Here is a 27,928-nt window from a genome sequence, read left to right as displayed (position 1 = left end):
CTAAGTAGATAGAGCAATAATTCATAAAGGATGAATGCCATCAGTAGGATGAAAAATCATGAATCAGAATTATCCTTTTCTTTAAAATTGTCCTTAAAGCTGTTCATTTGCAAACCTGAAAACTACTACTTCTGAATAATTCTAAAAGAACTGAGGTCATCATTGGATTATTGTTTCAGGTACTGATGTCTGGAACCTCTAAAGTGCTGCTTCTTTTACTTATTCTCCACTTCGTCTCTTAATCATATACCACATCCTGTGTAGTAAGTCTTGGTTCCAACGTGGTGTGTTGTCCCTAATGTCCCTTTAATTGGAGGTAGTGAGTTGTCATGAACAGACCAGAGGCTGTCTGCGAATCCACCGGGAATGCTCTGGAAGAGAGTTTGTAAAATGTTACTGAATTGGATTAAGCAAATCAACATTCCTTAAGCTTCAAAAATGTTCCGATTCAGATTATTACACTTGTCACGTTCAGCCATCATTTGTGGATCACGATTGACAAATGACATGACCGCCTAGCCATTTTTTAAATGCTTCTTTTGGTCTTCTTAGTTTTGCTTTGAGTAGAAAGGGAGGATACAAATTAATAAAGAATTAAAAACTTTTGGGAACAAGAGCAAGATTTTCTTTGTTCTCAGCATCATCATGATAGAATGATTAATTTACAAACAATGGGACAGAAGTAATTGCCAGTAATTTTTTAGTGGCAGGTTTTTCTTTTCTTTTTTCTTTTTGCAGCCTAAGGAATATCATTTACATAGCCAAACCAATCTGGCTTTCTTTTTCCCCCACATGCATTTTTTAAGACAAGCCCCAAATCATCATTTTATTATTTTTTAAATTATTACTGTTAGCGGTTTGGGAACCTGTTTTGGATCAGAAAGGTAGAATTTTAATTTAATTTTATTTAATAGAAATCTGTAAGTACAAGCAGCCTAATTCCACCTGTGTTTTTCTCCCAGAAGTAGCTGTTTGTTGGGATAATTTGAAGCAGAGAATCGTCCATTACTTTTTCCTTTGCAAACTCCCCACTGACAAAGTAGCTTCTGGGAGAAAAAGATGGTTGGAATTGGGTTATATTTGTATTTATATCTTGCCTTTCTGCTCAGAAATAGTGCTTATGACAACAGCAATAAAATATTTTTAATTTATCTGTTTGTGAGATTTGTATCTTGCTTTTTCTCATAGGATCATGGACATCTCCATGCCTCCCCAATAACAACTTTGTGAGATAGGTGGGGCTGAAGAAAAGCAAGCTCAAAGTTATCTAGTGAGCTTCCATTGTTGGGTGGACTTGAACCTGGGCCTCCATGCTAAAATTTAGTTCTTTAACTACCATATTGTATTAGCTTCCAGTAAAAGGGTATTTGTTTATAAAATAAAGAAACAATTACCAATTTATAAACTAATGAAAAACACAAGTAAAATCACAGTAAAACATATCAACAAAAACATTTTTACATATTGTTAAGTATGGATTGTTGTAATCAAAGGTTGTTAAGCAAGCCACAGTGGCCTGGTTTAGACATAACTCTAAGCCATAAACTATGTTTACAAATCATGCAAAAGACAAAGGAAACATGCTTTAGCATGATTTATGAACCCCACAATTAGCCTAGCATGATATGAGAACATGGCCTCTGAAAACATCAGATTTTCATCCACAGGCCGAGTCTGATATCCTCCCACCTTGGCACTGTAACTGGCAGGCTAAATGTGCACAATCTAAATATTGACTGAGCATTCAGTCCTGATCATCCACTTTCTTTTAGAATGGCTGTCCATCTTTTTCACTGCATGATTTTTACAATATTAAGTGTCATTCTTCATTAAAACATACACAAACTTGCTTGATATACATTTGGCAGTTCTACAGTAAGTCTAGGATAGACCACCTGCATCAGGCCAGGTAGATTACAATTAGCGTGAGGGCCTGGGAAGCACAGGTTGTAGACTGCTAACTCATGAACTGGTTTTCCCTGTGCTTGAACCTGGAGAGAAAAGTGGATTTGTGCAGAACACAAGGAGTATATTTCCAGAGTAGCTACACTTCTCTATTGCAGTTTTCTTAGAAAGCTTCCTCACAACTTGGCTTTCTTAATCTTAAGAACTTTTCAACCAGATGTCAAAAATCTCTCTGTCCTGCTGGTCTTGAGATGAAGATGGGGCCATCTTTAGCAGTAGGAGCAGACACAATTTTTTCCTAAGCTTTAGGCTCATTTTACTGAAAAGAGCACATTCCTTAGAGAATTACTTGGCACTGATCAAGATATTTGTTTGGTCTTTAGCCCAATCTCTCTGTACCCAATGAAATCTAGCAGTTGGTGCTGTAGCAAATAGCTCAGCTAAGTCCATTAGGTAGAAGGTGGAAGCCTCAAACTCCTGCCCTAGAAGCCCTCTAGGTCTTTGCATCCTAGCCCTGCCTCCTGCTTTGGGAAAGCCACGTGTGCTCCCTACTGTATCACCCATCTTCCAGAGGTATCTTACCTGGCGCCCACCCACTTAATTCTGGCATGTGAGAGATAGGACTTTTATATCCACTGCTTCATTTCTGATGATTAAAAAAAATGAAAAAAATGAAATAATTTCTGAGGCACCAGGAAGCCTTACAAACATCTAGCATTGCAAAATGAGGTCAAGAGTACCATATCTCTGGCTCAGCTGTGAAAGGCTTGGGAGATTCCATTTCTGTTCTTGATTGATGGGAATCAAGTGCCAGACAAAGACACCAAGCCAATATGTAGTGTGTTTGTTCTGGGCTTAGTGTATTATAGATAGATATAATATGAACATAGGCATTGCACTTGGTAAATTATTGCTTTCTATGCAATATGTTGTACAAACCCAACCAAGAATGGCTTAATCAATTAACCATGTCCTGGTGAAATGTGCAAACCCAGCCAAATGATGGTTAATTATAACTATGAAACAAGGCAATTGCATGCCATATTTTTTGGAACAGCTTTTTACTAACAATAGGTAAGATCTCAGTTTAGGCTTCAGACAACATACTAACATGTGTTTAATCCAACAAGGAAACAAAACTTTCAGATTTTGGGTCAGAGGAGGGGAGAGAAGCATTGCAGCCAAGGGTGAAGCTATGCTTATTCTCATAATGCTATAAATAATAGTTACAGAGAAACAGAGCCGCAATCCTTTTCAAGTTCACAGCCCAACTGGTTATTTATCTCTAGGAAAATTTGGGTTCTGAATACCACTAGCCTTAAATGAAGTGAAGGATGATTGTTTATACATTTTTAGGAAGAGTGTTTGCAACTGAGTGCCTGGCTGATTTTCTGTGGGAACTTCTAACAATGAAAGGAAAATATATTGAATTTTAACATATAGTTAAGATCTAGAAACCAGAATATACGATCAGCTCTAGATTGAGAGAATTGGTTCATTATCCCTGACAGCACCTAGGCAACCTAGCTAATCTCAAAAAACCAAACAGAATTGGATGTGGTTAGTGCTTGGATGGAAAACTATCAAGAAATTACAGGACTCTGGCTCAACTGAGAAGTTAAAAATATCAAAAAGGAAGGCAGCAATGATCCATTCCCACATTGCTGCCAAGATGGACATCTCCATATAGTCAACAGCAGTTGACTTGTGTCAATGAAACCTTCACTTTTTAATTAAAGTCAGTCTTAATGAATTCTCACTGAAAATGGCTGCATTAACTCAAAGAGATATATAGCTCTTTCCTATTCCTGACGTCCCACACTATGCAATGATACTGTATAAGTTAGGGGTATAGATTTACCTTACTTGGGCCAGAATGAGGTTCCAATCAAAAGGTTAAAAATAGGCCTGGTGGGAATTTGCTAATTGCCAGAAACTGTAATACTTTCCTCTAGTACTAGCAGAAGCCACAAGAATCTATCCAGCAGCTCTGTTGTAGACCTAACCTCTGGATTCTACCTCTAGTTCCCATCTCTCCTGGTCTGGTCTGCCTAGTGGGGCTGACATCACCAGCCACTAGAATTTTTATTCTCACATGTCAGAAAGCCTAGCCTGAACCTATGTTCACAGATGGTGACCTCAGTCTTCTAAGCTGCATGGCTATGTTTCCAGTAAGTCATTCTCAATGAACCAAACAGCACCAAGAGGCCTTTGGGGTTGATGGCCACATTTAGACTTTGAGAACACATTGTGAGTACTTTTACAAGATGGCAGATGTGGGGCAAGGGCAGCCATTTCACCAGGAAGCAAATTGGATGGGCTTACTCCATGCCAACCCTTGTAGTCTCCTTTTTGATGCCCTCTGTTATCATAGCTGCCCTTTGTCTTTTGGGTGGGGCGGCAGTTGATCATATTTCAAACCAAAGCATTGGATTTGAGCCATTTATGACTTCTATTGTCTAAGAATACCTGGTGAACCATTCTTTGAAAAATCAAGTGAGTTTTTTAAAACTAAGGCAAGGATGACTGATACACTGAATGACCCAGAGAAGCTGAAGTGCGTCATCTTGCTTCCCTCTGTGGTAGATATGATGCATGGCAGTAAATATATGTGGTTGGCATATTCATGCCACTTTGGGAGAAAGTCTATGGGCTTTATTCTCTTCTCTGCTAGCTCATTCACATAAATGATGACTACACTACAGCTGTATGTATATTTCATAAAGAAATAAGAAAGACAGTGATGCCTTCTAAGAGGATTTTAACAGAGATAGTAGTTCCTTCTGGAATGTGGGCATTTCTGACTTGATCCCTGGAGGTAGTTCAAACCTTTCCAGCTGGAAGAAAATAATTCTTGAAGACTTGGAGGATATTGTGAATATGCTCTCTGGCTGGTTTCTCAAGGATGTCCATTCATATATTAGCATTTAAAAATAACTAATTGTAATTCTTGTTGATGATCACATGAAGATGGCATGCTACTCCTCTGATAAAATTTCTGGTCTGATATAGGTTATGCCATAATAAACCAGCCAGTCTGTAGGATTCTGGGAACCTTCCTTTTTATTGCAACAGTATGACACATCTGTTCCAATGGAAGCTGTTTTAGGCAAAGTCCTCTAAGTTCTAATCAATCAAATCAGCTGATGCACAGCCAGCCACAATAACATGTGCTTGAACAAAATGTAGGGCCATTTTCCAAAGCCCGTGCTAGTGCACAATTAGGTAAACAATGGATCATTTCAGGCTTCTAAAAAGAAAACACACTGAGAAAGAAGGGAGTCTCAAACAATATCTAATATCCATCCCCCTTTCAAAATGAGCATACAATCAATTCAATAAATAAGTACTGTAGATGTGTCCTAATGCTAGAATTATTTATCTATTGGTTTTATATTCTGGCTTTAATTTAGGAGTTCAAAGTGGCATGCATAGGCCTCCCTCTTCCAAGTTTTGCCCACAGTAACCCAGTGCAGTGTGGAGTTTTCTAAAAAAAAAAAAGAGAGAGAAAGAGAGAGAGAGAGAAGAAACTACAATGGCTTCACGCCATTCAGAAACAGACAGCAAACAGAACAAATTCAAGAAATGTTGAAGAAATGCATGATGGGAAGAAGAGTACCTACTCACTTCTATCTGTATACCACTGCAAAAGTCATAGAACATAACCCCCAAATTACTTCAACATAACGTAACCCCCAAATTCAGAGTGGCAGGGAAGTATTTTGCAAATGATGAGTTTGGGAGCAAGAAGAGCAAGACTGCAAATCTTGCAGGGATCAGAGCCGGATCAGCTAACATGGAAGATGAGTAGAATGGACTAAGTCAAAATAAATAAAATGAAGCAGGAACTGTCAGAAGTCCTACCAAGGTTCCTTCATAAGAGATGGGGCTAGGGTGATGTCAGCAAGATCCTGAAGACAAAGGAAAGAAGGGTTTGGCTGACAGGCTTCAAGGAATCCACAGGTTTTCAATTATTCCATTTATTTATTTATTTATTTATATTTCAAATTTCTGTCACTGCCCATCTCCCCCAGAGGGGAACTCTGGGTGGTTTACAACCATAAAACATAAATTATGATACAGACTATCATTATAAACAGATAAATATAAGATCCTTGTGGCGAAAAGCTTTTATCTTGAACATCAAATGCAAATGAGTGTGCCTATGTGTGCATGTACAAACATTGGCACATACTTATGAAGCCCATCAACTGAAAAGAAGTTGCACCACAGTGTGGAAGATTCCCAAGGACTGTAACCTTAGTAATCATTGCCCAGTAACCCTTATCTGTTTTTCCCAAATCTGGGTCAAGGGCCTTTGCTTGTCAACGGATTGTTTAACTTGCAGATCAGCACACAATTGGATATTGCATTCAACTCAGTAAACAAATTTGAGCCTTTTATTATGTTCCTCTGCAAAGTCACAGAGAAGTTTCAGAGGAATGGTTCTGTTTGAACACCGGTTGAAGTGGGCATTGATTAAAGAAAAGAATAACTTCCCCAACCTGATATCCTCACAAAATGTTGGATTATAGCCCTCATATTTTTCTACAAACATGGCAAAGGCTTGAGAATAATGCAAGCTTTAGTCCAATCTATCTGAAGGACATGAGTTTAGGGAAGATAAGTCTGTCTCTACAATTTGAAAATATAATGCCTAATTCTCCATGCTTATTGACACAACAATACCAGAACAATTATCTTCACGTTTAAGTTGAAGTAAATTCTACCATGGTCAATACAATTTACTCCTAAGAATGTGCCCATAGGTCATAAATATTTAGAAGTATTCAAGGATCTCCAATTGTTTTCTTTCAAAAATTACATAAATAGCAGGCAGGATGGCATGTGAACATCAACACTTTAAATTAGGCTTAACACAGTTAAAAAACAAAGAACAGACCCCCAGTTCCTTCCCCAAAAAACTTTAGAATGCCATCCCTTTCCAAAAACTGTTAAGTGTGATCCCAACTCCAACAGTTGACACCCCATCCTATTTGATTTCTTAAAGCCTCTTGGATTTAAATTCAGGAATATTGCTTCAAAACATCTTCCAATCTCACACACTCACTTTTTGGTGGAGAGTGGGGGAGCAGAAATTTGCATTTGGACATATATGCAGGAAGACACATTCCATCCAGCCAACCAGCTCTCCACCACAATGAATGGACTTCTTTTCAATTGAATGAGTAGATCTCTATTCAAGTCTATTAGGATTGAGCCTAAGACCATTAAAATTAATATGAAATAGTTTAGTAAATAAAATATTGTTTAAAACAATTAGTTGTTTGCACAGATTTTCTCCTCCCCAAATACAAAAGGATTATTTCATACATTAAAACAAAGGACATTTATGACAGAAAATTCATAAAAAACACTCTCTGTCCTATTACACAAACATCACATTATGTTTAGAGAAAAAAATATTTCTAGAATGTTCTTAGAAAACTCAAAAAGAGAGGACAAAGGTCATTATAAAATTAAAACTTTTTATTCCTGCTCTTGAACAGCTCCCAGACGTTTCAATGGGGCTGATGCCATAGAACATTCAGTAGATTGTCTCCAGTGTGATCAGACCAAAGTCAATGAGAGGTGCATATACAGAGAATGAAAGGATGCTAAACTTTAGCACTGGGACACAGTTCTTTTTATCTCATTTGTGCAGCATTTCTCAAAGTAAAATAAATTGACACAAAGTTCAGTTGCATTACACTCAGCATAAATGAAAAAAAAAATTACAACATGCCAAGATAGCCAAGGTTGTAATGCAATGCACACTTACATGGGAGCAAATTCCAGTTACTTCAGCTTTTATGTTGACATACTGTATAAGAGTTGTACAATGAAGGTGTAAATTAAATACAAGTAAGGTCAGACTAACATTTGTATTAATTATTTGGATGAGAAGATGATGGGAATGGATATCAAACTTGCAGATGTCACAAAATTGGTGGGATTGCTAATGCTCTAGAAGACAGAAATAAAATTCAAAACAATCATGATCGGTTTGAGAAATGGGTTGTGAATAACAGAAATAAATTTGATAGAGACAACTGCAAAGTTCTTTTCTTAGGAGACAGAAATCAAATACATGTGTAGGATGAGGGATGCGAGGCTTGGCAACAGTACTTGTTAAAAAGATCTAGGGACTGCAGTTGATTACAAAGTAAATATGTCAGCAGAGTTGTAGCTGCAAACAAGGGCAATGCAGTTTTAGGCTATTTCACAACAGTAAAGTAATTGATGCATTTTATTCTGCTTTGGTCAAATCCTACCTCAAATATTGTCTCCAGTTCTGGGCCCCACCATAACTTAAGAATTCAAAAGTCTGGAACAGGTTCAGAGAAGGACAAAGAGAGGGAAGGAACTTTGAGAAAACTGAAGAGGGAGATGATAGCATTCTTTAAACACCTGAGAGGATGTCACAGAAAAATGCCAAGACCCATATTCCATCATCCCAGAGTTTAGGATACAGACTAACTGTAGTGAGTAGAGAGGACAGCCTTGAAGGAGAAAGAGAAGATCTGTTACCAAGGCAGCAATCAGATAAACAATGCTTGAACCCAGGCCAAGAAAGTGGTTTACAAAAACATCTCAGACAGCCTGCCCCCCTCCGCCCCCACATATACATGAAGATAAAAGGGGGAAGGGAAGTACATTCAGACTTGCAAGATTCTATTACTATAACTGTTCTAATAAAAGTAGCTGTAGGTCTGCACAGTATCTGTTCCTTGGTCTGGCGTACCTTATACGTCTCTCGTTTTTGTAAACCACTTTTTTGGCCTGGGCTCAAGCCTCATATATCTGATCTTTGCCTTGGTATGGAGGATGGCTTTGGTAATGGATCTTCCCTCTGTCCTTCAAGGCCATCCTCTATATCATTACACTAATGGATTTATGGTACAGAAATGCATATTTGGACTGAGGATTAAAAAAAAAAGCTTTCTAATAGAGCAGTTTGCAGGGAAATCAGTTATTCAGAGAGCTAGTAGGCTCGTCTTCAGTGGATGTGTTCAGGGAGAGGTTGGACAGCCATCTATCAGAGATCCTTTAATCTGGATTCCTATGCTGGTGAATTCAGTGAACTTAATGGCCCTACTTTTCTATAGGGAAAGTCTGCTTCATTAGCCTTGTATCTGGAAAGCATCAGAAATGCTTTCTGCAGAGATTCTTTGGAACATTATCTCTTCCTCAGGCACTTTAGGCTTATTTTGAAATGGAAGACAAAGATTAGTGTCTCAGTTGTGTGAACACACCATTGTCCTACATGAAAACCCTACATATGTCCTCTATATACCAATGCAAATATTAATTTAAGAATTAAATGATGACTAACAATCAAATTATATCTACCTACCAATATTAAAGGCAAAACTGAAATACTTTGGCCACATAATGAGAAGACAGGACAGCCTGGAGAAGATGCTGATGCTAGGGAGAGTGGAGGGCAAAAGGAAGAGGGGCCGACCAAGGGCAAGGTGGATGGATGATATTCTAGAGGTGACGGACTCGTCCCTGGGGGAGCTGGGGGTGTTGACGACCGACAGGAAGCTCTGGCGTGGGCTGGTCCATGAAGTCACGAAGAGTCGGAAGCGACTGAACGAATAAACAACAACAACCAATACCACTTGTGAATCAGAGAACTAGAAGATGAAAGATCATCATCATCATCATCATCATCATCATCATCATCTTTCCTTCCATCTGATCATAGTTATGTTGATATTATCATCATCATCATCATCATCATCATCATCATATCCTGTTGCAATGTTCTTCAATCTGGTGCTCTTCTGATTGTTTCAGCATTCTGTTGTGGTCCCACTATATCTAGGATATCTGATTAGGAAAGACAGTACTAGTGCATCTTGTGCCAAGGAAGAAGAAGGCTTAATTGTATTAACCTCTGGAAAGTCTCAGTCTGCAAGGAATGCTGAGGCCAATATTACAGGGAAATATTTCAACATACGAGATTTAGTAAGTATTTCCTTCAAACATTACAACTTAACTATTTGCTCTGTTTCCCTGTTCTCCATCCCCGTATCAAACTTACTGCGTAATCATGATTCGAGCCATGGAATTCTACAATGGGTTTAGTGTAGCAAATGATTTTTTTAAATAATATCTTTATTAAAAGTTTTAACTACAACTATAAAAGATAATACAAACCAAAAAGAAGAAGAAAAATAGAGCGAGAAAATAAAACGTGCAAGAAAGCAAAAAAGAGAGAAAAAAGAGAGAAAAAAGAGGGGACCCCCCCTAAGAAAACGACTTCCCGCCCTCATCGTGACACGCATAAACGATTTCACTATCTCTTCACCTCCTCTTAGTTAACAGTTAACAGATATAGAACTTTTCATCCCATAATTCAACTCTTAACTATAGGTATGTCCAATAAACCATGTCTTTTCCAATCTAGGTGTCAGCAAAAGTCCCAAAGTCTAAAGTAATAATATTAGTTAACAAATATAAAACACATATTCTGTATCTCAACTCTTAACTGTAAGTAAATCCAATGCACAACATGTTTTCCAACCCAGATATTGACAAGTCCAGAGAGAACTGCCCCCCACCACCAACATTCTCAATTATAGGCAAATCCTATAAACCACGTTTTTTCCAATCCAGGTGTCAGCAGAAAGTCAAAACAAAGCCCTAAGATAATCGTATTAGTTAACAGATATAAAACTCATTCCATATCTCAATTAACTGTAAGCAAATCCAATATACAACATGCTTCCTAATCCATATGTCAAAAAGTGCAGAAAGAAATTCCCAGAGTAACAACATATCCCATTTTAACCATGATCAAATAAGCCAACTTTATAATCTTTCCTTTTAGGTATAACCATCTTGTTCTTTAATCCATTCAGAAGATGATTTTCCCATGTCCTGAAATTCTTCAAAACTTTAACAAGCCTTTTTTGTAAATCCAGCAGGAAAAATTATTCCATTTACTCTCTTGAATTGGCATTTTTATTTCCTTCTTAATTTTTAGAGCCTCATCTGATTTTTTTTGTATATCCAGTGATAAGTTCTTTTTTTATATCCCGCCTTTATTATTTTTATAAATAACTCAAAGCAGCAAACTAATACTCCTTCCTCCCCTTATTTTCCCCACAACAATCCTGTGAGGTGAGTTCTTGTTCATGGTGTTCTCCATAATCTTACCTGAAGTTTAATTCCAAATCTTTTTCTGTAACAATTTCTTCTGGTAGAACAGCTCCTTCTGGGAACAGGATGTTCATAAAAACACACAACATATCTGACACTATTGATTCAAAGTCCCATTGCCATTCCTCAACAATATCTCTGCATGCTATTATAAGTTGCTTATCTTGTTATGTCTCCAATGTCGAAGATAATTTTTCTTTCCCACAAAAATACATTTATTCTTTAAAATAAATTTCAAAGTCTTAATATCCCAATTCAAATATTCTCTTTTCTGAGCCCTTAATCTGTTTAAAACTTCCTGTAGCCAAAACCTTGTCTTGCTTTTTGCTGTGTGTTTTGAATTTTTAAAACGTACAAAGGTGCAGTTTCATTTCCTTATATTAAGGATTGAAGACACTCACCCGGTGTTTCCAACCTTGTCATTTTGAAGGTGTCTAACTTCTTTAAAGTGGTTAATAGGGAATTTCTGAAGGTGGTTAGCAAAGGAAGTGCAAACATAGGCTGGAGCAAGTATGACACATTCCCTCGTCTCCTGGTTCTCCCACCCTCCAGAGACCTCTGCCTTGCCGACTCCTCTTGAGAAGCAACTGTATGGAGTGCAGCTTGGGCGATCTTGCGTCTTCTCTTTGTCCAGAGAGGGTCAAAGAAGCCAATCTACTTGTTAGTTCCTTGTTCTTAGCCACAATCATCAGTTCTGCTTTGTGCAGAGCCATCTTCAGTCCGCCATTCATCCCTGGAAGTCCCCAGTGTGGCAGCTTGATTGATGGTCACATTGTCCATAAGACAGCTTCACTATAAGCAGTCATAAGAAGATATTACACCACAAACTGTAGGATTGTGTTGCAAAGTCTAATTGGAACCACAGTACAAATTTCCCTTGCAAGTGTTCTGAATGTTAGGCTTCTTCCCATTTGGGAAAGCTCACGAGAAATCTATATTCCCATATAGATAAGTAGGATTATTTGAAGGTAACAGGAAGCCATAACCCAAGAATTTCAACAACTACAGTGATTCAAGAATATATCCTACATAACGAAATAATGTTCACTCCTCTTATGGTTTGTTTTCTTTCCTGCCCAATGTGATGGATGACTTGGTACCATCTTCTGGGCTTCTCTCTGTCCTTTGCAGCTGTCCAATTTGCTATCATAATCTTTTTCCCTCCATTGTTTTAAAAACAGTATCTTGTGAGCAGCCGATTTTTTATATGTTAGCAAACAATTTTGCTATGCATGAGTACTATTTATAACTGCCAGTACTCAATGCCTAGAGCAAATCAATACAGCCAAAAATGCATAATGGATTCTGATTGAAATGACCTTTAAAATAAAATCATGGTAATTAAAAAGTGGGTATTAATCTGAACATTGAACTTAAAAAAGCAAACTTCAGGATATGGTGCATGGAAACAAAAAGCAGGTGCTGAAGTTATGGAATCTCTTCTAAAAGTCCTGATTTAACTGGGATCAACAATCTAAATCAGCCTTCCTCAATCTTTTGACCCTGGAGGAGCCCTTGAAATATTTTTCAGGCCCTGGGGAACTCCTACACATTCAGGCTCAAATGTAGGCCAGAAGTTACAAAATTATTATATTCGTTTCATGGGTAGGCCTGTATGTATGCATTAACAGTGTTCTTAAACTGAAAATAAAGAATGAAACGTACCTCTTTAATGTGAAGTTGCCCCAATTTGAAATAATTTTTTAAATAAATCGTGATCTCCCAGGGAATGCCTAGTGACTTCTCATGCAACCCTAGGGTTCCACAGAACCCTGGTTGAGAAACCCTAAACAATATTGGTACCCTAATATAAGTTTCTTGTGAAGAATATTTAAAAAGTAAGTACTAGTTAAATACCTGTTGTAATTTTGTTATGCACAACCCAATTATTGAATGGCAAGAAGTTCCAGGATACAGCGCTTATCCAAGTCTGGTTTCTTTCACAAGGGGATCCTTGGAGATGTTATGCCGTTCTGTAATATTTATATTTGTTTACAAATACAGCGACTGAGCAGAGTGGGGGCCCACAGTCATGTGTTAAAACAGGTACGTAGCTAAAATCAGTGCTCTTGTATCAGTTTTCTAGAGATGGTAGAACATCAAAGACACTTTAGGGCTCAATGAGACCCTTTCTATATGCACGGGCACACACTCATGTCCTACCCATACTGAGGGGCTGGCCTAGGCTTTCAAAAGTGGTGCAATTTGCTCTTGCTTGAGCTATTGCTCCAGAGAAATGTTGTGAAAAGAGTTTACAGTCCTTTTCTCTGCAACCATGGAGGGAAACTCCCCCTTCATCCTACCTTCTGGCTCCTTAGAGTTCCTTTCTCACTCCTAAAGCCAAAGCAGCAGAACATATTGTCTGTTCCCACGCTCTTCCCAATTGTCCCGGGTGGTTTGGTTGCCATTCCCTCGCTCAGCAACCTTGTGGTTGGAGGAAGAGCTCTTTTTCCTTCTTCTTCTCATTGTAAAAGCCTCAAAGATGGTTGCAACGTTCTAGCTAGCTACCATTTTTTTGTTCCCCACCCTCCCCATGGACTAGCTGGAGGGAACTGAGCACAGCGTAGAGGGCAGAATTGAGAATATTCACATAGCTGTGGAAAAAATGCTGCAGGAGGTATAAGAGGTGAAGCTGCTGCCTATGTGGAAGAGTCCTGAGATAAACCCTTAACTGCTTCTGGAAGTGGTGGAGAAAGATCTATTCAGAACATCTCTCAAAACTATATTGAGATTATTTGCAAATTAATGTGTTGAATTTTCTTATCAGCGTAACACCAGTGCTTGCCTATCAGCTGGGAGTTACCAAGGTAAACCTGTCCAGCAGGTTTACCCAATATTAAGAAGTTTTTCTTCTATCCAGTCCCTAAACCTAAAGTACTATTTTGCTTCCCTTCCCTTCCCACCTCACCATGCTGCCTTTTTCTTGTGGTGCATTTGTAGACAAATGTATGTATGTACTGTATGCGTGTTTGTATATGTATGTGTCTCTGGGTATATTTAACAATAATGTAGACAAGCACTTAGCAATTCCTTTCCCAACTTCACTGTGCCATCTTCTGAACCTCATGTTTTATGTGTGTGTTTTTTAACTTTTGAAACATGAACTTTCTCCTCCTTAGACATTATATTATGGAGTCCTTGGTGCTCTCTGAGCTTGAGCACCAAGGACTCCACAGTTCAACCCTGAGCTACATATATTCTCTTCTATTGGTAGATTATATTATCTAACAAGATTTGCAAAATAACCAGCAGCAGAAAAATTTCCCCCAATCCGCTCTGCAGTGAATGTAGCTAGCTATATTCTGGGAAAGTAAATATTGAATTATGAGTTGGAAAAACCAGGGTTTGCATCCATCTCATGAAAGCTCCTTTTACCTGATCTGTTATTGCTCCCTGGAGCTCTTTTTTCATTCTCTTCATCATCGCTGTCACAGGATACTGGCTGAACATCTAGCTTGTATTCTACTTGATTTACACCGCATTCCTGCTTCGTAAAGTTTCTCAGAGCAACAAGACGGTGATGGATGGCTGCATAGATTGAATCAGTGTCCTTTGTGCTGGCCTGTGTAATAGACAGAATGCAGGAATCCATGAGGTACTGTGTTCCAGAGCACCAAAGAAAAGGTGAACAAGCAATGAGAAGGTAAAAAAAAAATTTGAGCGGAGCCATAGAGCAAGAAGAGAGAGTGACTGGTTCCTGAGTGATTCAGAAACTTTAAAGCAGCAAACTTGTGTGCTTTACAAGGTCAAGAGGGAGCATGTGTGTATGTGCAATACCATTATATCTACAGAGAAATATGTCATAAAGGTGATACCCAGATTCGTACATATGCCTGTACATCAGCTGTGCTTGGCATTCTCTCCCACTTTTTTTGACATGTGAAACAAAATATCATGTGCTATTTGCTCCATTTTATTTTATTTTATTTTATTTTTTTAAAATACAGGGGTTGCCCTCAAAACCAGCTTTTTCTGGGTGACTTAGAGCAGTGTTTCTTAAACTTTTTTTCCTCAGGACTCCTTCCCACTTTTAAAAATTATGGAGGACCCCAAAAGAGCTTTTGTTTGTATGGGTTATATTTATTGATATTTACCCAACTAAAAATTAAAATTGATGCATTCGCTGCTACTACTGATTCTCACAATTGTTTGATGGGATTTTAATATTGTATTACTTTTCAACATACGCTGGCAAATACTTTTGATTTTTCAGACCCCTGAGAGGATCTTGCGGGACCCCCAGGTGTCCTAGGACCACACTTAAGAAACACTGACTTAGAGCAATAGAATATCCTCAGGTAGTGAACATGTCAACTGGCCCTTAGCCCAACGAAGTATTTTAAAGAAAAGGGTCTTTTGTTTGACACTTCTTTGAGTGTCATATTGCTTCTTAGGTGAAGGCATTAACACTTGCCTCCTTGCTCCTGTAGTATCTTGCTGTCCAAAAAGGGTCAATAGACTCCCTGAAATATCTTGGAACAGAGTGCAAGACAATGCTGCAGAAATGGAGTATTGACAAAAATCCAGGGAATATCTTCTGGTTCAAATAATGGTCTAAAAACCCTTGCAAATTGAAGTGTAAATCAATTAAAATGGAAAACATCCTTTTCTAGAATCACACAATGGAGCACCATCTTCATCATTATTACCCATCCAATGAACACCAAAGTCTTTAAATTGGCTATTTTCCAACAATTCAGGTTTTATCCAAGGGCCTAGGAATAATGGAATTCTTATTCTTACTTGTATCAGGAAAACTTTGACAGAACCATCCTCCAGGTCTGTTGCTGTGATGCACATGCTCTTCCGGTTTGGTCTTTCTATAACCATCTGAGTCCACAGCTTGGTGTTAAGAATAAGCCTCATGCTTCCTTGATTTCGCATGACTGTAAGCATGAGAAACACTATCAGAAAGGAAGGCAAGGAAATTGAAACACTCCAGTCTTGAAGCAGATTTTCCTAGCAAATCTGGGAATTTCCACATACTGGTATTAACCAGAAGAGTAACATGTGACTTGCTACTCATTCTGATGATGCTGAAGGGGTTCCATTTTCCCAAACAGAGAGAAAAACTGGCTTTTCTGTATGAATTGCAATATACCAGCCTCCAGGTATCTTTTTTCTTTCTCCATATGTGTACATACTTGAACTGACCAGTCACAGCAACATACTAGTATGCTTATAGCTATTGTGAAAGATGCCCAAATATACTATGAGTCATAGGGTCTTGGAAAGCAATGCAGCATGGGTGTCCACAGGGTATGCTAAAAAAAGTCAAGATGACAGCCACAATGATGCCAACAAAGCTCTTCCTGTTTTTTGTGCATGTCACAAGCAGAAGTTCAATTGCACTAATATGGCCGCCACATTGACTTTTTTTTAACCCTGCTCTGCTGACACTCCTGCTTTGGAGGTTTGGTGCTATGGTGAATAGAAGGCTTTTGAGGGGGTTGTATATATATATTTTAAAATCAATCTTCCTTTACAGAACTTCCCTTCAAACTGCCTCTGAAGTTTTCTGCCGAACAATGGAGAAATTTACACAAATATACTGTATGTACCAAAATGCACAGAATATAGGGAATAGCCATTTCTTTGGCTTTTGTTTGTTTCTATGGAGGTGAAAAAGGGATGTTAGTTTAACCATGGATCTAATATAATCTGAAGCGCAGGAGAGTCAGTTATTAGTCAAGTTGAATGGAGAGAAAATGAACCCTGATTAGTTGATTCTTCTCTAGCATTGACTTGGCCAATGATTCTCTGCCAACTTGGCAAGCCATTTTAATGTCAGAGTAAACCTGCAAAGAATGATGACAATCCAGATCCATGTCAAATGGGTTTAACTATGTTGAGAAAAACTAATAATCTGGAAGGGCTCACTAATACTCAACTTATGACTTCCAAGAGGCTACTGTTCATCCATATTTTGACTTTTTAGTCTTTGTACTCTTCTTCAAAACTATGGTTTTAGTCATATACAAACTGAATACAATTAAAAGTCATTTCATTAATTGTCAAACATCTTTTTCATGGGGTGAAAGCCCTGCTTAAATGTGATTTTTAAATGTTTAATCGTTGGGGGATATGTTTTTGCAGATTGGTTGTATTTACATATTGTTCTAATAAATAGGTTATGTGTACATGGGAGACCACCAGAAAATACCAGGGCTGTAGGCTAGACTGAGAAGTCAAAGCAAAACCAAGAGAAAGGCAGTGGTACACCAATTCTGTCTTATTCCAAAAAAACCTTCATAGTTATGTCCATATGATTGCTAGGAGTCAAGTAGACTTTTCATTTAAACATACAATTGCAAAATTAATTTTTACCCAGTCTTGACTGCAGCATTCCATGCTGATTGCTGGAGGTATCATTAAGTCTCAAAGAGCCACTGCCTCTTTCAGTCCAGGACAATAATGCTTTATTAAACAAAAAAAGCCTGCAGTTTATCTAAGACAGAAGAAATCATCATCATCATCATCATCATCATCATCATCATCATCATCATCATCATCATTTCTATGAAACTTACTTGAGCAATTCTTTAATAACAATGATCAACAGGCTTCTATGCTATTTCTATAGTTGCTATCAATTAAAAAAAGGGAAATGGCAGCTAAATGATCTGAATGGAATGCTGTGTGTTATTTACTTAGACACCTAAACAGAAGGGAAGAACAGAATTTCTTCTCAAAATTTGAAATAAAGTTATCTCCTCTTCTTGAGAGAAGATGGCTGTTAGTGAACTTGCAAAATTTTCTTCATCTGCTTGTTCTTATGGCAATATTAGAAAGATCTTGCTGCATAAAATAATTTTCATTTTTTAAAAATGGTCTCTTTTCTAAGAGTGTGCTTACTTAACAAAGTATGAATGATGATCCTAATCCAGTGTATGAAAAAGCAGCTTTCACTATGCAGATCCCTACCTGAATGACAAATTAGATCCAGATTGGAGCTTATATGCATATTCAGCTAAGGGTTTCTGCACATATCCAGCTACAGCCTTGTGAGTATAGGACTGTCTGTAAAAATCAGTGATTGTGCTTATCTACTGCCAAGGGATGAGATGGGCAGCTATATTGAGCCCAATCCCTGCTTTTTCAGACAATTGGTCAATATAACACTTGCTCTTTCACAAGAGCTTCTGGCCTGGGCAGTCCTAGCTGCTGTACTTGTGCACAGCTGGATTAGTTTTATGATTTAGACAAACTTCAAAAGGATTTACGTGGATCATGAAAATATGTTTCTTGAACAGCATCTTGCCCAACATCGAACTACATGCTTTTATTTCCACTTGATTTTTTTAAAACAACACACACACACACACACACACAAGACAGAAACAAATGATGGTATCATTGGTCTTGTGCAATGCAGGCCGTTGAAGACCCTACATGAAATGGAGTGGCTTTGATGCTTTTCAGTGCTCATGGTTGTGTTTCCATTTTACTGTGGCTAGTTTGACAACATCAGAGAAACTGGTCTGGAATTCAGATGACTATGAATATTGATCATTACAATTAAGTAACTTTTGAAGAAGTTATGTTCAAGAAAAAGAACAGATGGCAGATACCTTGCATACTAACTAGTTACCAACTGAACTAAAATAAATTAATGACACCAAAATGAGAAGTTGATATTCCTGATTCAATAACTGGCTCCAATCCAGAAAAATCAGCAGGACGCCTGACTCCCATTGACATATTGGTATAAGATGAGAACCATAAAGCCACTGTGCTAAATCAGTACAGCAACAACTTTTCAGAGAAAGATATACCTGCAATACGTTGTGTTCTGCTTCTTCTCCTGTTGTAATTTCTATTTTCTCCAATAAATAGCTTTGTGCTGTTTTGCTAGATAGGTAAGCAGCAGCTGATTCTGCTAGCGTGGAACCCTTAGCAAAAAGTGGTGCTATTTCATAAGAAAGAGAGGAAGAGAAAACGATGAAATTACTACAGGAGGAAGGTCATACAAAATTAATGGATATTATGGATATTAAGTACATTCTCTTCAAATTGACTTTGATTCAAAATTAGCTATTATAATTATTGTAGATATTATTATCATAGAATGAGGCACATTTGTGCTTTCTGAATTTGCTACATATATGGTAAATCCTTCCAATCCCACCAGCGTTACAACTCTCAAAACCTTCTGCCATTTTGTGGCAAGAAACAAAACAGAAGTTTAATATGAGGCTTAAAGCCAACTTAATTGAAAAATAAAAAATAAAGGCCCAGCTCTGTCCACATGGCTGATCTGTCATGGGCCTGCTCTATTTTGCATCACTGCCTGTGAGGTTTTTATTTTAAGGCCTAATCTCAGAAACTCACAGCACAAGCCACGATGGATATGAGAAGTTCTTTATTAGGTCTTTATCTCAGACTGTCAAAGCCACAACTGATTCCACTTCCTCCCGCCTCCCTCCTTTGTCTTCCCGCCTTTTCTTTGTCCCACCCCTTCCTCTGCATTGACAGCTTGCATGATGGTGGCCTCTCAGTCTCTCAGTTGTGAATGGGGTTGCTGCCATCTGCTCTCTTCTTATCCCTTGCCCCTTCATTGCTTGTAGTCTCTCCTCTATCCTTCCTTCCCTTTGATGTGTAAGGTTAGAGCACCCAGGTACAATTAACCATTGCCCCTGGGTTCTCCATCCTTACACTGCCCTGTTATTGAACCATTCCATTATTGCCTTCATCCCCTAAAAATGGTTGCTATTTGACTGCAAAAAGGTTGCCTTTGAGAGTTGGAGGAGACTATTATATATATATCTGATCTAATGTCTAGTCCATCCCTGCTTATTTGGGGAAATCCCCAGAAGCTATCAAAGCTGTAAGAAATAAAGTCCTCCATCACCTCTGTAAACATTCGCATTGCTAGTTGTTCTTACCATCTCAAACTTTACCTTAACACTCAACTGCTACAAAGTGCCATATCAGAGAAACCAACGGTTTCTAAGTCGTTATATGGTCATTTCACCTATTCACCTGTCATCAGGGGTTTAACCTGATTTCACATGTGACATTGCTTAAAACGTTGATTTATGTTGGGGCATGGCTAAGGATGACATGGTAACAGAGCATGAACTCAGTTCTGGAGAAATATTGGGAATAGGAGTGTTTGCAGGGGGTGGTCAAAATGTCAAGATGGTGGACACAACTATGTGATTGAAGCTCCACCTGTTTTTTATACGAGTTGTGCCTGCTTTGATCACATAGTTCTAGACACCATCTTGACTTTTTTGACCATAGCCTGTGGATATCGCTGACCAGGAAATAAATGACAAAACACTGTTAGTCAGAGTAGAGTACATCAGGCTGGAAAGACAAAGTAGTCTAATATGATATAAGGCAAGTTCCTACCTGAGTCTGGCTTTTGTCTTAAATCAGCCATCCCCATTCTGGCATCTTCTAGATGAGTAGCCTATAACTCCCATCACCATCTGGGAGTGACAGAGGCATTTTGGCAGGGGATTATGGAACTGCTGCCTAGTTCTGGTTGGGGAAGGCTCAATTCTCAATGCTCAACATAATAACCACATATACAATATCATGAAAGAGCAACATCAATTTTAGGTCATTGTTTGCTAAGAAACAGCACCTACTTGCCCGTGAGGAAATAGTATGGAAATCTGGGGCACAGAGGAGTTCTTTTTCACTGATATGCTGCCCATCTTTGGACTGCAGCTCTGGGGATTTCTCAGGCTTCTAGGAAAATTGGAGAAAGATCTGATTTGAATAAATTACAATTAGGTCTGGAAAGATATCAGATATTGAGAGCGGACATTTAAAAATGAGAATGGCATTGTAATATACACAGTGGCATTGGCTAAGCTAGGCTAGGCTAAAATAGCAGTAGGTAGTTTGTGGTTCAGTATGTGTGAGAACCCAGATATTGCATTATTATACAATGTGCAGGAGGTCATCATTATTAGGCTATAATATGATTTACTTGTTTTGGAATAGCATGTTATGTGAATGCATGACTGAGGTTTGTTTAACCTGTGTTAAAGGTTTAGTTGGTTGTATGAATTTAGCCCGTAAGTGTCAAGCCCACAATCTCTCACAGTGAGAGATGTGTAAATTCATATCCTGTCTTTAATACAGCAAGTTAATGTGAAGTTTTTACAAATATCTTGCAATATTGTGTAAGTCAAGTGGAAGTTCTCTTTCAGAGGTTAATTTTGATCCAGATTTTATCCATAGTAAATAGATTCTGGTGCTCTTTAACTCTAAATTTATTATTCTTTTACTTAGTATAACAAAACATATCTAATATAAATGTTTGTGCATAAATTAGGTAGAGCATACTGCTTTAATGCGGGTTGAGGAGTAAAACTACCAAATCTTACTGTGTTATAAGATAAGTATCTGTGATGAAATCCAAAGTTGTCATAACTGGCCCTGTTTAAATGGACATTCTTGACTTCATATACCAAGATCCTAGTTAATTTTCCTGATTTATTCAATACAACGGCCTAAAATGCATGGATCAGAAGCAGCATGAAATTCCCACTTAATACAGTATAGGATCTTTGTGCCAAATTGGGTAAGGGGAAAGTACATGGTCCCAACATTTATTCCTAGGTTCATAAATCCTCATTTATAAAGGTAGGAGCAACTATCCTTCCCAAGCTATTGTCACAGAATATTGAATTGGAAGAAGCCATTAAATATCACATTTATCAGCACTCTGAATACACTCAGCTATTCACACTGTTATTCACATGCTTGCATGGTATACAGAAATGTGCATATTCCATTATGTATTTTTAGAGTACAGAGAATAAAAGCATTTTAACAATGATGTTCCTGAATTTGTGATGTGATTTGTTTCCAGTTATAGGGTTACCCAATAGATGAACAGTGCCCCATTTCCTGAAGATCTAGTTCCTCTTTGTTGGAGATGCGAATTGTATGGCCCTAACTTTTCAGCACCTCATGGACCTACTGACCACAAGGGGGCAATAGGGTGTAGATAAAAAGTTAAGGATGTATTCTGTGCCCCGCCCCCTTGTTTTTTGTTATTGCTAATCTTAAGGCACCTCATTCTGCCTTCCTTCTCAAGCTCATCTGTTCCTTGATTCTCCTCATGGCAGAATATAGGTTGGCTAGGTGCTAGGCTTTGCCAATCCTTAAAATCCATTTCTTGCAAATAAACATTGCCCAGGTGAGATTCCCACTCTCAGGGACACTTCAAGAACATTTCAACCTCCAACAACGTTGAAGGTATTATTTGTTAACTTTAACAGCACCTAGATATGCAGGAAATAGCAGGTGAAATATTTAATGAATTGAGTTGGACTATTACATGCTGATTGGTGCAGCTCAAATGATTATCAAAGGCCAGCACAGGACCCAATTCCACAGCAATTCAGAAGTCTTTGAAAGAAATCTGGCATTCACACAAACTGCATTATTGGATCAAATGCTGTTTAGATAGTATTTTAGGGAAAAAATGATAGCCCAGGAGAGAGGCAAACTCATAAGCTGTCAGTTTTAAATTAACCATTTAGTGTCATTAAGTGTATTGCAAATATTATGAGGTATATGTCTGAAATGACTGAAATGAGTAAAATCTCTTTTTAACTGTTATTTCCTGATTGCCTAGATTCAATTTCAACAGAACAAGAAATACGATAAATACACCCTGCAAACTTAATTTTTTTAATAAAATCATTAGTATTAAAGCATTCACTAATACTTACCAAAGCTCGCTCTTCTATATTTTCTCCAAACACAAAGTTAGAATGCTCACTGTCTGAGAAAGTTCTGTCTTTGGGTAATGGGTTGCTTGAATTAAAGAAAGGAAGATATGTTTGTTTACCTACTTAATTACTGTAATATATACACTGCTCTAATCCAAACAAGGCTCTAAATGGCTTACAAAATATTATGAAGACAGATAGAGATAGAGATAGAGAGATAGGTAGGCAAACAGACAGACAGACATAGACACACACTAAGACATCGCCCACTGTCTCTCACAGGGACATTTTTTACCCCATTTCAATCTGCACATTCTATTTTGTAACTCTGAGCTACTATACTGTACGTTGTAAATAATTTAAAAAATAAGAACAGTTTATACTACCTTTTACCTTGTAAAACTGTTACTACTATGACTTCACTTTGTAAAGACCTCCCTCCCTCCCTTTCTTTCTTTCTTTCTTTCTTCCTTTCTTCCTTCCTTCCTTTCTTCCTTCCTTTCTTTCTTTCTCCTTCTCTCTCTCTCTCTCTCTCTCTCTCTTTCTTTCTTTCTTTTTCTTTCAAAATATTCTTTTCCCCATCTAAATATTTGATGGGAGACACAACAAGACTAGTGATTAAATTGGGCCTGATCCATTGATTAATATGTCATTCTATAGAGCACAAATAATTATTCTTCTGGAGCATTTGCATTTCTGTTTATAATGAAATATTTAAAAGAAAAACAACCAAAAAAATGCTCATGAAATTCTCTTTATAATAGTTCTATTAAATATCCAAGGAAGGGCTTTTGTTCTTTATTGAGGCAGCCTTCTGAAATTTCCTTGCCTCCATTTCGAAATATGAAAGTATGCCTCACTTTTCCAGGTGGTAAAGAGGCAATCACGGATTATAATTCAGAAATAAAAAGGTTGACCAAATGATTGAATATTTATTTATTTCAATCACCATCACCATCATCATCATCTAAATAGATTTCAGTTAACTTACTGGGTTGTGCTAGAGCTTGAAATCTGAAGTGGGAGAGGAGGCTTTTTGGAGATATCAGTACATGAATAAGTATCTTCAGACATCTAAAAACAATTCATTAAATCAGCTTTGTTCCACTTGCACTCTAAAACACATTAAGATTACCTCCCCATCTGTTTTATTCTACCCACAAGAGCATTAGCTTTCAGAAGTAAGAGACCCATATCACAAGTATACAAATTGCCCCTCTTCATGGAACTATTTTTTCTCAAAAAGAAGGAACCCCAGGAAATATTTGGACTGGCTAATTTTTTTTTAGCTGGTCTCCAGGTGCTTTCAACAGTTTTATTTCTTCCATGAACCCGTTTCAATTAATGTTTAACTTAATAATCAATTAATTATAGAACTTATATGGCCCCCTATCTCATATATTGTTTCTAGGCAGCTCACAACAATAAATAAAAACAGTGATAAAAACAAAACTCCTCTTCCCCCCAAATGCCAGATCAAAGAGCCTCCCAGCTCAACCCGCATCCTAGCCCAACGCTTAGGGGAACACCCAGGTCTTCTGGAAGGCTAAAAGGGTAGGGACCTCTTGGATCTCAAGTAGGAAGTGTCAGACCCTCCGATCAAAAGGTTCACAGAACCCCTTATCGGAGCATCTTCCACCAGTCTCTTATCAGTGGCACAGACTTTGTGCCGCCAGATGGGAGGGGGTGCCAGGTTGGAGTGTGAACTGCATTGTTATGGATAGAGATTTATGGCATTAGCACCCCAAGGCCAGGGAAGAGAGATACATCAGAGAAGCCACCTGGATTGGGAAGGGGGAGTGACATACTCTGGTGGGAAGAGGGGCAAAGGGTAATTAAGTGAATGTAGTTTTAAATGTAGGTTTGAGCGGGAATTGGGCATTCGCAGCTTTCTTCTTGTACTGGTCATTTCGCTTCATTAAAACAGTAGAAAGAGCTCAGCCTCACGACTGTCATTGAATGAATGCTTGAATGTGCCAGTGCTTACAGGAGGCTATTCCAAAGGGCTCGGGTGGCCACTGAGAAGGTGTGCCTCCAAGGTCCCATCAAGTGACAACATGTAAGGGAGGGGACCTGGAGCACTCCCACCCTATCTAACCTAGTAGGATGGGCAGATACACTCAGAGGGAGGTAGTCACACATATTTTCCAGTTTTCTCCTCTTTTGTGAACAGGACAGGGTGTCTTTAATTTATTACTCTTGACTAGAATGTTCTGTTTCTGCCTCTGAAATGTCTTCCACAGAAAAGTCCAGCTCATGTTCAGCTTGACAACCAATGTCAGATGAAAACCTTTCTACTCAGCCAGCCCTTTCACTGAGACTTTCTGTGCTGCTAAATTTATACATTTTGGGGCTTTTTTTTTTGCCACTTTATATTACTGTTTGCCCTCCTGGAATTGAAGAACATGATACTTCATGTCAGTAGTAAATAATAAAATAAATAATGAGTGGTATTTGTTTATTTCAGTGAGTTTATTTATTTCAACACATTTCTCTTGTTGAATACTTCTTGATCATGTGATGATCATTCATGTGATTACTAAAGGCAGAACAAACTTGTTAGGGGAAAAAAAGGCAAATTTAAAGAAATATTAAGGAAGTCTTCTCCAAGCAAATATATGTTGTCAATATTTCCTGAATAGGTAGATCCATCAAAAGTTTTAGCTTGAATCTTTACTTCTATGCCTAGTGATTTCATGGTCGCATTCATTCTCATATCTATATATCTATATATAGATATACCTCAAGAATATGAAAGTGGTTTGCCATTGCTCTCTTCTGGAATTTTTGTTTTTTACTTCTTAGACTAGGCTGTATCAGAGATTCCCAGTGGTCTCCTACCTGGAAGGCAATGACAAACTCATTCTGTATCAGTGCCAAGAAAATTATATGGATGTGTCTGTGAAATCACCAGAAGTCTCACTCTGTCTGACAGAATCCATTCCAACTAAAGACATATTACTAAGGTCATCAGCATTCCCACTGTTAACATTCAGCATTTCCCTCTGATTTTTGCTAGCTCTGTAGACCAGCCTTTCTCAACCTTTGACCCTGGAGAAACCCTTGAAATATTTTTCAGGCCTCGGGGACCCCCTGCCCATTCAGGCTCAAATATAGGCCGGAAGTTACAAAATTATTATATTTGTTTCATGTGTAGGCCTGTATATTTGCATTAACAGTGTTCCTAAACTAAAAATAAAGAATGAAACTTACCTCTTGAATGTGAAGTTGCCGAATTTGAAATAATTTTTTAAATAAATCGTGATCTCCCAGGGAACCCTTAGTGACCTCTCGCGGAACCCAGGGGTTCCATGGAACCCTGGTTGAGAAACCCTGCTGTAGACTGTTCTGCTTTTCCATGTATATAGAAATGGGATCATTCCTTCACACTGGCATATCATTCAGTGTGAGAGTGCCATTTTTCACATACTATTCTACTGACCATGCACTTTTAATATACCTTTCCTAATGATGCACATTCTTGCCTGTTATTATCCCAGACCTGCATACTGTTATAGGCATCGTTTGACCCAAGAACTGCACAGGAGAATGTAAAAGAAGCACATTATGTGAAGAATAACGGTTCTGATTTGTACAGTAGCTTATGAAGTACAAGACCTGGTTCTGTTCTCAGCCCTGAGGTTAGGGTGTTTGTGGAGATCCATTTTTTCTGAATGTTGGGGAATACTGTTTCAGTCCATGGAGTCATGTTGTTTTAGTTGTATTTTTTAACTTAATATATTTAATAATCGAATCATAGGAAGGACCTTGGAGGTCTTCTAGTCCTGGATTGGATATGTTGTAAGTGACTCAGATTCTTACTGGAATTGGGCAACCTTAACAAATCTAATAAACAAACAAACAAACATTATCTCAGTCAGCTTAAAAATGTGGGCCAAACTCACCACAAGTATTTTCGTATGGCAAGCTCATATAAAAATGGCAATATAGAATCTTCCAAAGCCTTCTTATGTAAACTGGATTCCTCATGGATGGGACAACAAGAACACACACTCTTGATGGTGCATTATATTTTTACCTCATTGTCTGCTTCATGGTTCTCCCCTACAAGAGTTTCAGCAGTTCTCTTCTTTTCCATTCTGCATGTAGCCGCTTGGGGCAGTTGCAATACAGCAGGCCTTAAAATGTCTCTTTGTCTGGGGCTTGTTGAAAGACCTCAAAAAATAGTATGGAAAAGAGATTTTAATTTATGCCATTCTTTCCTGAGGCACAATCTTCTTATACTTGGGTTTCTTAAAAGTTGCTCCTCCAAGTGAAAAATAGAATTTCATGATTGCAATAGTACCTGGATTTCTCTATTATTCTCCCCCAAGGACCACGGCAGCTAGATTTCCCTTATGTTTTGCAGATATTTTTCAGTCCTCTTTTTCCTTGCCTATGTGCACCATTTAAAAGTCTTTTACACCCTATCTGAAGGTGTAAATATATAGGAGACAAGTGATATACCCTGCTTAAATAAAGTATCATGATACATGCCTACATGGATGTTTAAGGAGGACTGAACTTTCATGCATCATGTATCCGAATCACCTGTCTGCTACACAGCCTAGAAAGCTTGCAGGCAAGGATTCAAGGACACAGTTCTTGATAAGCTAGTTTTATGACAGATATCAGAAAACCCATAACGGGAATAGAAAAACAGCATCTGAAAGCTATAAGATTCAAGCCATACAGAGAGCAGTCTTGAATCTCTTCCTCCTGATTGTTTGTGGCAGACCAAGAGCTGGTTCTGGGAAGAGTGGTGGATGGCAGCATTCACCAGGGAAACAAAATGCTCACTCTGATAAAAGCAGCACCAGTGCACCACAAGCTCTCCCCTTGTATACATGTGTTGTGAAGTCAAACCCATCCAAAAAGGGGTAGAGTGTACAGTGCAGCACAACAGTACAATGCTACTTTCATCATCTTGATGCAAACAGCCAGAGCTGTGGATGGTCATGGATTGATATCTAAGCATTGCCAGTTTTCCCCAATCTTTTACCTTTTCTATTTCCTTCTCTACCAGTTTTTACACACGAAATGGGGATAGAATTGTTACATTTAAATAATTCTCCTTACCTTGTTCTGCTGCTTTCATATCAATGCACTCTTCTAATAGGCCCGAAGTCATGAATACGTTGTTCTTC

The 27,928-nt window shown here is 38.2% G+C and overlaps 1 protein-coding gene across 2 annotated transcripts; it reads right to left on the bottom strand.

Moving 5' to 3' along the window:
* Positions 1-182: 182 nt before the first annotated feature.
* RANBP3L (RAN binding protein 3 like) lies at positions 183-27,928 on the bottom strand. 2 transcript variants are annotated; one of them, XM_063291133.1, is made up of 10 exons: positions 27,861-27,928; positions 26,821-26,957; positions 23,773-23,855; positions 22,782-22,866; positions 20,679-20,781; positions 18,855-18,988; positions 17,407-17,527; positions 15,823-15,965; positions 14,455-14,641; positions 183-371 (listed from the first exon to the last, which is right to left on the bottom strand). In XM_063291133.1, exons 1-10 carry the CDS (start codon positions 27,910-27,912, stop codon positions 328-330), a joined length of 1,089 nt encoding a protein of 362 aa, XP_063147203.1. In that variant the 5' UTR covers positions 27,913-27,928; the 3' UTR covers positions 183-327. The 2 variants fall into 2 exon arrangements, with proteins under 2 accessions (XP_063147203.1, XP_063147201.1); XM_063291131.1 differs by lacking the exon at positions 183-371 and adding an exon at positions 11,069-11,871.

This window comes from Candoia aspera, chromosome 2, assembly GCF_035149785.1.
Source record: "Candoia aspera isolate rCanAsp1 chromosome 2, rCanAsp1.hap2, whole genome shotgun sequence".
In the NCBI taxonomy this organism is placed as follows: Eukaryota; Metazoa; Chordata; class Lepidosauria; order Squamata; family Boidae; genus Candoia; species Candoia aspera.
The sequence above is the reverse complement of the archived record's forward strand: the minus strand, read 5'-3'. Positions and strand labels throughout refer to the sequence as shown.

What these genes read in the sequence shown, in the direction of transcription:
- RANBP3L (XM_063291131.1), bottom strand. Translation starts at nt 27,912, where the DNA reads ATGACTTCGGGCCTATTAGAAGAGTGCATTGATATGAAAGCAGCAGAA. An exon ending in TCAAGCTCTAGCACAACCCA is followed by an intron (nt 22,867 to 23,772) that starts GTAAGTTAACTG and finishes CTTTAATTCAAG; the next exon opens with CAACCCATTACCCAAAGACA. An exon ending in TCAAAGTTTTCCTGATACAA is followed by an intron (nt 14,642 to 15,822) that starts GTAAGAATAAGA and finishes TCTATTACACAG; the next exon opens with GCCAGCACAAAGGACACTGA.